Here is a 12,521-nt window from a genome sequence, read left to right as displayed (position 1 = left end):
CCCCTCATAAATAATTTACAACAATAAAAATGAGCTAAGGCCATGTTTGTGTAGGACGGAGGTAAATTTAGGCCTAATGAGGGAGATCCGAGCACCGCACAGGAGGGAATAGGTTGATCTATGGCACGGTGCGAGCAGGATCGACTGCTCACGGGGGCTCCATTACCAACTGGAAGTCGAAGGGCCGACGGGGCTGGGAGCAGGAATGTGCCAAGCGGGGAAACCTGTGCCACCCCAGCTGGGGCTGCAGGGAGGGTCTCCACAGGGCACGCCAGAAGTTGACCCAGTGGTTTGGATGACAAGACAAGATAAGGGATGTTGAAATTTTTCAAAACTGTAGCACCGAGCCAATCCAAGTCAGTTCTCAGCAAATGCCAGGCAAGGAATGAAGGTGGTAGGGTGCCAGGGAGTCACATCTGACCTTGAGCTGATCCCTCTGATTTAACCTCACAGGTCATCTGTCCCAATCCCCATTCCGACCTCTCCCCGAACTAGGTCACTGCCAAGGGAGGGTGTCACAGAGCCTCGCTCCAGGCAGCCGTTCCTATGTCTGTCTGTCCCTGAGAGGGTTCCTCTGCAAGGCAGGAGAGCAAGTGTATGTACGTGTGTGTGCACGAGTGTGCACCCACGCGTGTGCACGCTGGGCAAGGTGGGCAGGGTTAGGGTGAGGTGTTTTCCAAGCCAGGAGGGTTTCTTCCACCAAGCCATGCCCAAGGAACACTGTTCAGCAAGGTCGGGAGGAAGCCTGCTTTTGCTTCTGCCTGCAACGCTGCAAACAGCACTGGGGGACCGGCCCCCAGCACCTCACCAGTGCTGTCATCCAGGTTCGCAGAGAAATGAACTTTAACTATAAAGCCCCTTCATACAGACGGCACACTGCTCCCTTGTAGCTGATCAAAGAATCGCTACAACAGTGTGCTTAATCCCTAAAAGTCAGCAGTGCTGGGCTTAACTGATGCTGAACATTGTTTCAGAATCAAAGGCTGCCTCCCGGCCCCAGTCTGGGAGAAAACTGAGCTACTGTATCACAGTTGAAAACTCAGGGGAACTTTGATATCATCTCTGTTTAATTTCCACAGCCCTAGTGAGCCTGGGGTTTATCTCGTTTTATCAACTCCTGTACTGAAATCAAAACCCAACTAACAAAGCTCAGCCCTCTCTCCACCGAGGCCCTTCCCGCAGCGGGGTGTGGGCCGAGGAGTTTAAAGTGCTTTCAGGGGCCAACAACTGCAGGGGGCAGGGGGTGCTGCCTTCAAAGGAGGCCCCGAGGGCAGCAGCACTGCGCCCCAGCCTCCCTGCCATCTCAGCTCCTGCTGTGGCCAGGAAGGCTGGCTCAGAAGCCGTGCCAGCGCTGCTGGTCAGGGCTGAAGGCAAGACTCGTGTACAACTTTTGAGGAGAGCAATTTCAAAGTATTAAGGGGGGCAGGTGAAACTGTGCTACTATAATTGAAATGACAAAACCAGTGGGTTAATTAAGTCCCCACAGAAGGACGAACTTGTGATCAGCTTGCTTGAAGTCCAAAGTCAAGGGCACCAAAGACATAAACTGTCTGCCCACATCTACCAGCTTGCGGGGCTGGGGAAGGGAATGGGATAAACATTTCACTCGCCATGGGAAACGGCACAAGAGCAGGTGGTCGCTGGAAAGGGGTTGCCCTCCCTCCCCCGTCAAAGCTGCTGCTGCTATGGCCGTCATGGGGAGGTTCTTTGCTGTTTCCCAGGGGCAGTGATGGTTTGTGGGAATCCATGCTCACCTCTGGTGCCCCATGATTACCGGCACCTTCCTGCTGACAATTGCAAGCAAGAGACAGAAGGACTCTCCCCCGTTCCGAAGGGAGAAGCCTGTGGCCAGGTTTTACCAATGCACCCCAAAAACACACACAAACAAGCAAACCTGGCCACCTCCTTTTAGCAAAGGTGCAGAGACCTACCTGCTCAGAAGGCTGCAAGCTGAGACCAGTGTCCATGCTGTACCCAGCTAAATGGCCAGCCAGCTCTTAGGCCACCCACTACCCACGGGAGAGAGTGCACAGACTGAGAGGTTGTTACTGTGGAACCTCTGGGCAGCAGCACAGCATTTCCTAAACTTTGGTCTGAACAGATTACCTGGAGACTGGTCAGAAGCCAAATCACTCTAACAAATGCTGTCGGGTACGGTCAGGTGGCAACAGGTCACAGGTTGCTGGGAGGGCTGCGATGATACTGGGGAACTAAAGCAAATATTTTTTTTAAGCTCTCCCAGATCACAACGAATTTTCTAGCTCAGGAACTAACAATTGCAAGCATTGCCTTTTCCCCCCACTAAAGGTCTGTTTCTCCTGATAGAAGAATCTGGTGTATAAATGTGTCAATTCCATCTGACCTATGCTCAGATTTATATTAACCATTTTATTACTAGACACAGATTTTTCCATAAACCATGTGAGGCAGGCCAAGGTTCATGCTGCTGCAACCCTATGGTGCAATGCTAGAGTCCAGAATTCACTTTCTAAAAATAAATCCAGGATCAAGTTCTACAGCACTGCCCTGGCCAAAGCCCTGCCCTGTACAGGCCTGACTCTGCACAAACTGGGGAACATCATTCAAGGCTGGGGCATTTTCCAGTACACGTGTGAGCCCCATGATTACTGCAAACGAGGGTCGTTCCTGCCCACTCCCATTATGTCTTGCCGGTGGGGCCATAGGAAAAAGGAGGACCCCAACAGAAGGCAGATGCCTACAAATTCACCCACCCCAGGAGGCCCCAAGAGCAATGGTCTCCTGAGTGTTCAGTGGTATGAGTCATGCCCTTGCCCTGATGGCCACAGAGCCTGTAGAGAAAAAAATGCCAATATGTGACTTCAGTGCCAGGCAAGTGGGTACCCAGGCCAGAATCAACAGAACACCTGGCTTCAGGTCAGCCAGGCCACCACACCTGTCCCTGACTTTCAAATTGGTCTTCAGAGTTTCTTTTCATGCATTTGGTCATCTCATCATTCTACCTGTATGCTGATGACTTCCAAAACACCTCCAAGCCTGGACCTCTCTCCTGAGACTCAGAGATGTCTACCTGGTGTCCTGCTGGCTGTGTTCACCCACATGTCCCATGGACACCTCAAACCTGGCTGGCCTTGCCATCCTCCCCTGAAGCATCCTCCCACTCTCCCAGTCCCTAACAGTGCCTGGTGCGTAGCAGTCCACAAATGTGCATGGAGCACCTCTGGCTAAGCACTAAGGGTATAGCAATGAGGAGACAGAAAGTCCACATTTTAGAGTAGGGGTTATCCAACTTTAGCACACATAAGAATCACCAGGAGAGGCTGGTAAAGCAGAGATTCCTGAACATCACTTCCTGAGATACTGATTCAATAGGCCTGAGAGGCTGACACTGAAACGGCTGGTCCACAGTGCAAACTGAGTACAAGAGAGTAGGTATTCGTGAGGTGTTTGATGAATGAATAAATGAATGGCATGAAACTAAAGGAAACCTTCCCTGGAGAAGAGCCTCAGAATGAGCCCCCCGGCTTCTCTTTCCCTCTCGCCTTCTCACAGGTCAGCCAAGCACACCCAGTTCCTCCCCTACAGACTCCCACACCACCATTAAAATCTGGCTCACATCTGCCATTCCTCTCAAACCTTGTCCAATTGTCTGGCCAGACAGGTAATGTCACTCAGAATCCAGACATCACTCGAGCACAAGGCCATGGCACACACATGTACGCACGTGCACACATACACACACAGCCTTTCCTCCCAGAAGGCTGGAAGACACTTTGCCTAGTAGAACACAAGTTGTTCAAAGGTATGTCATGTCCACCACAGTGCCTAGCTCACAGTGGGTTCTCGATAAATTGATTATGAATGGATGGAAGAGGATAAACAAATGAAATTCCTATCCTCTCAAACTTTCAAGTGTCATTGGATTAAGCAGGGTACTTAAAGGGGCAGGAGCAATAGTGAGAGTAGACCAGTCAGGCTCCTTCCAGTGAGAGCCCCAAGCTGGGGTCGCCAATGCCCCCAGGCAGGACACACCCCAGGAGTGAGCCACCTTCAGAGGAGGGGAAAAGGGGCTGCAGCACTTCTGGGTAGTTCCAGAAGTGGCTCTAACTCAGAGCAAGCAGGCTGCATGAGGGCCTGGCAGGAGCCAGTGGGTATGCAGGCTGGCTTTGAGAAGAATGCCCTGGGGAGCTTGTGAAACTACAGCTTCCCCACTGCCCTCCTTGGGCTCTGATTTAATTGGCCAAGGCTGGGGCTGAGACTGGATGTGCACAGCCAGGGAGAAGCTCCATGGTGCTGGGTGATACAGCAACAAATAAGACATGGAGCTAGAGGCTGTGGGACAGATCCCAAAAGAAATGGACTACTAATGAGGGGACAGTTCCTTCTGCCCGGAGGAGCAGGGAAAGGTGATTGAAGAGCTGGACTTCCTGAAAGAGGGTGCGGCGTGGTGAAAGTCCTGCAGGCAGAAGACACAGCATCCACAAAGGCACAGTGGTGTGAACACAGACTGCGGGAGCGGGGACTTCAGAGCACATGGGCTCTGAAACAAGCTTATGCAACACTTAAACAAACAAGCTGAACCAAAAAACTTGTCTTTACTTTTCTGCTATTTCTAAGGTCTAAGCAATGATGTAGATCTACAGGAAGGAGCAGCCCAGTGGTTTGAACCTGGATTCCCAGGTTTTCCGTTTGTATTTCCTCTCCTGCAGCTGAACATTTCTCCAACCAACGCGCCTTCCTTGAGACTCCACAGGGCTCCTTATGCTATTAGCTCAGTGTGGGGAATGGCAGGCGAAGTAGAGGAACAGAAAGGGCGCAGCTTTGGAGTCAGAAGGACCTGAGCTCTAAGCCCATCTCTGCCACTTACTTACAGCTGTGTAACCCCAGGCAAGTTACTGAACAGGGCCTGAGTTCCCACCCATAAAGTAGATAATACTTTATAGAGTTACAGTGTGTATAAAGCATATAGAATTTGCATCAAAAGACAATCAACAGAGAGAAATGGCAACCTATGGAATGGGAGAAAATATGTGCAAATCATGTATCTGATGAGGGGTTAATATTTGAATCTACAAAGAACTCCTACAACTCAACAAAAAACAAATTTCTTGATTAAAAAATGGGACAAAGGACTTGAATTAACATTTTCCCAAAAATGATATACAAATGTCCAGCAAGCACATGAAAGGATGTTCAACATCACTAGTCATTAAGGAAATTTAAATCAAAAACAAAATATGGTACATATATTCAATGGAATATTATTCACTCTTAAAAAGGAAGGAAATTCTGACACTTGCTACAAATTCATGTACCTTGAAGATGTTATGCTAAATGAAATAAGCCACTCACAAAAAGACAAATACTGTTTGATTCCATTCTATGAGGTACCTAGTGCAGTGGAACTCACAGAAACGTGAAGTGCAATGGTGGTTTCCGGGGCTGAGGGGTGGAGGAAATGGGAAGTTGTATAATGAGTACAGAGTTTCAGTTTTGCAAGATAAAAAAAGTTCTGAAACTTAATGGTACAACAGTGTAAATGTATCTAATGCTACTGATCTACGCACTTAAAAATGGTTAAGATGGTAAATTGTTGTGTGTATTTAATAATTTTTTAGAAAGCATCTAGAACTGTAGTACTCAAACTGCAGTAAGCATGGGCATAACTCATGGTGTTTGCTAAACGTGCAGATTCCAGGGCTCCTTCCCCAGAAATTCTGATTCAATAAAGTCTGGGTATGAGGCCCTGGAATCTGAATTTTCATAATGCAGGCACATTTAGCTCACCAAGAACTCACTTATTTCTCTCTTAAGGATCAAACGATATTCTTTTCAACTTTTAGTTCTGCTAATCAGTATCTCTTTTTACAAAGAGTATGTGTTTATATATGTGTGAAGACAGAAAGAAAGGAAAGAAGGGAAGAAAGAAAGAAGAAAGGAAAGAAAGAAAACGAAAGGAAGAAAAGAAAGAAAGAAAGAGAGAGAAAGAGAATGAACGAACTCGTGTTGATTCTAGCCACAGGTCCAACGAGATGGCTCTCCAGCCCTCAGGGAATTACGAGCTACAAAGCTCCTGTGTGCAACCCCTGGGCTCCAGGCCCACAGGGCTCTCACATTTCTGCCTAGACAAGCCCCACATCTGACCAGAAGCATGTCAAGTAAACCGAACGCGTGCCCACAGGATGTCCCCAACAAGGGAGGTAATGTTAAGCACACCCTGCCCTGGTGCTGCCTCCCAGGCGCTGGAGAGAGGAGATCTGACTCGGGCAAGCCCAACAGCAAACTGTGCAGACGGAGCAGGGAAACCACAATTCCCAAGGGCAGCCCAGCAAGCAGAAGGCCAAGGAGAGCCAGTGGGGCCGGTGAAAGGCTGTCCAGGGAAGGCCTCAGAGAGAACGAGAATGGCCTGGGGTGAGGCAGCTCATTCAAGGAACCCAGGGCGCCCCTCCACAACCCAACCAGTAAAGGAGGCTCTGCTCGCTCAACCGCAGCCAACTAAATACAGTGTTCTCGCCCAGCCACATCCAGCCATGTAGTTAGTCATTTGTTATCTTCATCACCGTAATAGCACCTTTGACATTTCCCATGCTTGCTTCCAATGCCATCATTACTTCGCAGTGTGGCAAGGATGTCACTCTTTGAGTGTGGAGCACTCCCAACAAGCTAAGGAGAGGGGGCTTACGCCATTTGGATTCTGATTCCCCCAGCAGCCGATCTGCCATGAAACTGATAGAGATGAAGCTTCGGGCCCCTCCTTACCCCTTCAGAGGCCCTGAGAGGACATCCAGCCATGTGTTCACACAGTCATGTGGTTTTGTAACATGTACAAGCACAAGACATTGTATTATTTTCTTACAGCTCCCCCCACAACAAATTGTATAAACATCAGACCCAAAAAACTAGGATCTGCCGCTGAAGGCTGAATCCCACTTAAATTTCCTAAAGACCCCCATCTCCTGCAGTGCCAAATGCAGTCACATACATTAGCTCATTCAGCCTTCCAGACCAAGTACCCTTATGGGGGTAGGCCTTATTCTTAAGCCACTTTTACATCCGGGAAATGGGGATTCAGAACAGTTCTATGACTTGCCTATGGTCACCTGGGGTCCAGGAGGTAGCTTGAGATTCAAACCCAATCCCTGAATCCAAGCTCAGTGTTCTTTCTACTATCCCATCACTTTCTAGCTGTCCTGTTAAGAATGAAATAATAACCACAAGCAGAAAGGCACTCTAAAAATAAATGTTACTCTTCTCATTAATCAGTTAAGAAGCCTTTAGTAAAAACCCATAACTTTTACTGACCTCTTGCCATGTGGCAGGCACTGAGCTAAAACTCTTCTTGCAATATTTCATTTACTTCTCACCATAATCCTATGACATAAATACTGTCATTGGTTTCACTCTACAAATGAGGAAACTGAGACTCAGAGAAGTTCATTAATTTGCCCAAGAACACACAGCAAGTAGAAAAGCCAAGATTTCAGCTGAGGTCTAATTCTAAACCCCTCGCACATAACCACGGTACAACATTCCAGCCACAAGTGGAGAAAGCCCACCAGCAGGATGGAGGCAGGGCACAGAAAACGCCGTTAGCTGAAATCTGGAGTGTGACCTAAAGGCCAGAAGGAAGGAATGAAAAATGGGGATTAGAGAAGATGATCTTAGGTTCAAATAAACCAGTAATTGCCACATCAACTGCTTCACATGGGTCTTGGTGTCCAGGTCCCAGCAGAAGCCTCATCTCTCAGAGGCCCCATTTAAAGATTCCGAGCATGGCACAATTGTCTCAAAGCAGCCATGTGATTTCCAGCAAGCAAAAGGTGTCACCGTACACTGAGTTTTTCAGTTAGTGTAGGCTTCACAGAGCTTATCTTCTAACTTTTCTAAGGCTTTTCTGGTGCAGCTGATAAGATTTGCTGGCCCTGTTAAAACGAGATGAGATCCAGCCAGCTGTCGAGAAATGTACAATGCGATTATATTGAGAAGCAACCACCAGAGACAAAGGCCCCTAAAGAGGAGCTGGCCTGCTGTCTGCTTTTGTGGCAGAAATTGGAGTGGGCTCTGGTTCTTGGGTGGGGGAAGGGAGCAGGGAGCAGAGAAAGGGCAACAGCCCTTTGCCTTCGGCCCTTCTGTGGTCTTCCTCTGCATCTTGCTGAAGAGTTGCATCTTGAATGGTGAGAAAGGCTGATAATTTAGAAGAGTTGTGTTTTTGTACCAAAGAGGACAAAGATGCTCCTGAGCCTACTTTGTTCCTCTGTGCCTGCCTTTGAGGATTTGGTGTCCCCTGATGTCAAGCCACAGCTCTGTCCCAGCCTCTGTCCCTTGTGCCTCCTGAGTGCTGGAGTGACTGTAGGGTGCTCACCTACATGCCCGCCATCCCTCCCAGATGAGTACTCTGGGTCTCATCTCACCTTGCAGACAGGTGCCCTGGGGTTTGGGTGTCCTCTCTGCTATGTACAGGTCACAGAAGTGGCGACACCCCAGGTGATGCCAGGGAGTCAGGTGCACTCTGGTCTCACCCACATGACCACAGAGACCTGGACCCCAGGCCTGGCTGGTCAAGCGACTGTCTCCAGCCTGTGCCCAGGTGGCCGCTGCGGCCTCTGCACAGGTGGGCCAACTCGCCTCTCACGCGGGCAGAGATGGCTTTGGGAGCCCTTCACCTGCCCGGCCCTGGGGGCGCTGCCTGCACTGGGGTCCCCCAGCTCCCTCCCGCCTCCCGCCGCAAGGCCAAACCCGGCAAGGAAGCCGCAGCATGCTCTGGGCTCGGCAGAGGCCGCCCGGGCCTGTCCCCGGGGCGTGCCGGGCACGGAGCCCGCAGGCCTCGGCGCGGCCCAGCTCCTCCCGTCCGCCAGCCCCTCGGCCCGGGGCCCGCGCCCGCCCGCCCGCCCTCGGGCTGCAGGCAGGCCGGCCGGCCGAGCCTCCGCGGCGCCCTGCCAGCCCCGGCCTCACTTAACTGTTCCCCGCTGGGGCGGCGGCGGCTGCGGCGGCGGCGGGTCCCGGCTCCGTCTCACGCAGAAGCAGCTTCTCATCGCCCGGGCGGCGCGGGAGGGGCCGGGCCCGGGGCCCAGGCGGCGGGAGCCGGCGCCGCAGCTCGAGCGCGAGCCTCACCGGGGAGCGGCAGCGGCGGCGGCGGCGGCGGCGGCGGCGGGAGGGGCGGGGCGCGGCCTGGCGGCGGCGGCGGCGGCGACAACAACGGCGGCGGCTCCCTCCGCGGGCCGCGGACTCCGGCCTCCCGGCTCCGCTGCTGGCTCCGCGGGAAGCGCCCGGAGGCCGAGGCTGGCTCGGGCGGGAGGAGGGAGCGGGAGCCCTGGCGCCCGGAGCCCGCGCCGCCGCCCCGGCCAGCACCCCGCCTCCGCCGGCCTCCCTCGCGGCCCGGCCCGTCAGCCCCACGCAGGGCCCCGTCGCGACCCGGGCCTCACCGCGCCAGGAGGCGACCCCCGGCCAGCCTCAATCCCCCGGGAGTCCCCGGCCTCTGGAACCTGGGGCATTGATTATCCCCGCCCCCAGATTGGTCTTTTCCAGGGACCCTCAGCCCGCTGAGCTCTCCTAGGCCTCACTGCATCCTAGACCAGTCCTCAGCTCAGCCGCAGATTCCCTGGAAGCCCCCGGCCCGCAGACTGAAAGTTGGCCTCTTCTAGGGACACCCCGCCCACCCAGTCTTTCTAGGCTTTCCTGAACCTCAGAATCCCTCAGCTCCTCTCACCGCCCAAGCTGACCTAAGGTGAGCTCAGCTAGCATCTCAGACTAACCCCAATCTCCTAGCAATTCTTGGCCTCCCCTTATGCAGGGCAAGTGATTTACCCACAGTTTATGGGGCTGGCCTCAGGCAAACATCTAGGAGAGTTTTAAGTAGGAATCGTACCCTGCAGTACTTGGGGAAAGTACAAGCCCAAGCCGAGGTTAAATGAAGCTGGATGAGGAGGGGGTCCAGAGCATGACCCTTAGCTAGACTGACTGGTGGAAAAGGCAGGAGCAGACGCTGCACCCTTAACGAAGCCCAGCCAGGCACCCCAGGCAGAGGCAAGCGTGCCATTTGAAAGGATTCTTGCCAAGAGGCCGGGGTATTTAGGAGCTGAGGACCATATACAAAGGTGATCAGCATCAGTTTTCTAATGCATGGAGTCTTGTTTTCACACATCCTAGGCTTTTCCAAAATAACTGTTTGATCCTATAGAAAAGGGTGCCAAGCAGAATTGGCTGTGGGGGAAAACATCCTGTGGGGAAGCCATGCAGGTATGTGCATTCCAAACATCTTTATCACTCAGAAATGCCACTGGTTCAGATGGTTTTACAGCAAGTTCTATTATACCATCAGGGACAAACAATCCCTGGGTTATTACTGTTACATTGCAAAAAAAAAAAAAAAAAGAGAGAGAGAGAGAAACAGAAAATTTTCATTTCATTCCCCACATTTAGCGTAACCCTGATACCAAAATCCAGCAGAGATAACACCAAAAAGGAGAACTGCAGATAACTAGTATAGAACACTATTCTCCAGAGAATTTAATATGTGTTTTTTGAAAAAGGGGTTCTATAGTCAAATAACTTGAGAAAGTGCTGCATACCATTTGCAGTCTACCTTTTGGAGAATCACAGTAAGTCAACATATTAAGGTCTCTGTGTGAAGTCCGGGGGTAAAGAAACCTGTTTCATTTGTTTAACCTGGCATTTCCCAAATTCATCTGAGCCAGGACCACCTTTTCAAAGCTCAATGATTAATCTCTGCTATAGACCAACTCACTTAAGTAATAGTAGTTGTGAAACTAGTAAATAAAGTTTTAGCAATTTGAATCCAGCTTGGTATAAAGTAAGTAAAAACCCACCATGATCAAGCAAGATTTATTTTAGAAATGCAAAGAAAATTCTGTTAGGGAATCCATAAATTCATTGCATTGTTAAAGGAAAATAAATCAGAGGACATTATCAATAGAATAGATGCTTTAAAAGCATTTGATAAACTTCAAAAACCAATGACTTATAAATGTCTAAAAACTCTTCATAAACTAGGAAGTTTAAACTTCTTAACAAGACAAAGTTTATCAGAAGCCATCAACAAACAAATTTAATGGTGAAGCACTAAAAGTATTCATTTAAGAAACAAAAGGATACCTGCTATAATTGCTATAGGCTAAAGCCAATGCAATAAGGTAAGAAAAATAATTGAGAAATACAAATATTGGAAAGGAAAAGATAAAATTGTCATTTGCTCATGATGTCAGTGTTTCCCAAAAAATAAAAATCAAAAAGAATCAACTAAAAATCTTAGAGGCTTTGGTAAGGTAGTCAATTATAAGATAAGCACTAAAGTCAAAGTCTTTCTTAAATGTTAAGGGTGAAGCCTCCTTTTCCATATAGAGGGACTTCCATTAGAGTAAGACTCCTGGCCTCTCTCCACCCTGAGGATGAGTGATTTAGAGGAAGTGATTAGTTAGTTTGAGAGAAGTATTAATAATTGAACAAGAATAGATGCTTCAATATTTTCATATGCTGTCACTATGTGATAAGTGAACCTTTTCGGGAGTAGAGAGATACTATTGTCCTGCATTGCCTTCAACTATAGAAGTAAACCTACCCAATTCAGGGAAAAATATAACAAGCCCACTTAGCTATACATCAAAAGCTTTACTTTCTAATCAACTATGTCTCTTTGCTGTTTCTATGACTCAGTTTGCTCCAAACTCAGAAGAGGGAGGCAGGTATTATAATACTTATAGAATCCCCCAAATACAACACTAAATACCAGTGATTTACATTTAGAAAGATGATAGAAACTAAATTATGTTCACATTAGCAATGAATATTCTAAGGCATATACTAGGCACAAGCTTAACAAGAAATGGCAAGGTCCATAGAAAGAAAACTATAAAACCTTATTGAAGGACGCTAAAGATCTTAATAAGTTGAAAAATATAACAAATCCCTGGGCAGGAAGTATCAATGTTGCAAAGACTTCATATCTTCCCAACTCAATTTATAAATTTAGCGGAATCCAGGTCAAAGAACCAATATGATTTGGGGGTGAGGTGGGATGGAACATGAAACAATTATTTTGAAACTTATCTTGATACTTATCTTAACTTGGTAACTAAATATGGGGAAATACCCAGGAAATTTTTTGAAATGGAAGAATGATGAGGGAATATTGCTCTAACAGATAAGAAAATAGAATGTGAAAACTTCAGTAAATAAAACTGTGGGCTACTAGTGTAGGAATATACACTTTTATCATATATTAAGTTTCATTCATAAGTGCTTTGTTTTTATCTCTTGTAATATTTGTATATTTTATACAAATATTGCCATTAATATAAAAATAGCTATATCTATTGTATATTATACATTTTTATATAATAGGAATATTCATTTTATCCATTGATCTATTTGTATATTCCTACAAAAATAGGGTATACAAATTTGTATATTCCCATACACCCTACTCCAAACCATATTATCTCGCCTAGACCACTCTGATAACATCCTTACTGGTCTCCTGGCTTTGCCCCACTCAAACAATGGAAAATAGCAACCAGAGTGATCAA

General features: G+C 48.5%; 1 protein-coding gene across 3 annotated transcripts in view; it reads right to left on the bottom strand.

The window, feature by feature from the left end:
- MVB12B (multivesicular body subunit 12B) overlaps positions 1-9,011 on the bottom strand; it is a 155,710-nt gene extending 146,699 nt beyond the window's left edge. For 2 of the 3 annotated variants that reach the window (XM_069476797.1, XM_069476796.1), the window contains exon 1: positions 1,932-2,062. In XM_069476797.1, coding sequence (XP_069332898.1) covers positions 1,932-1,967 — 36 coding nt within the window. In that variant the 5' untranslated portion in view covers positions 1,968-2,062. Of the gene's footprint in view, positions 1-1,931; positions 2,063-8,936 lie in introns of those variants that run through there. The other variant, XM_069476795.1, reaches the window with a different exon arrangement.
- Positions 9,012-12,521: the final 3,510 nt, after the last annotated feature.

Source organism: Eulemur rufifrons, chromosome 7, assembly GCF_041146395.1.
Source record: "Eulemur rufifrons isolate Redbay chromosome 7, OSU_ERuf_1, whole genome shotgun sequence".
NCBI lineage: Eukaryota > Metazoa > Chordata > Mammalia > Primates > Lemuridae > Eulemur > Eulemur rufifrons.
The sequence above is the reverse complement of the archived record's forward strand: the minus strand, read 5'-3'. Positions and strand labels throughout refer to the sequence as shown.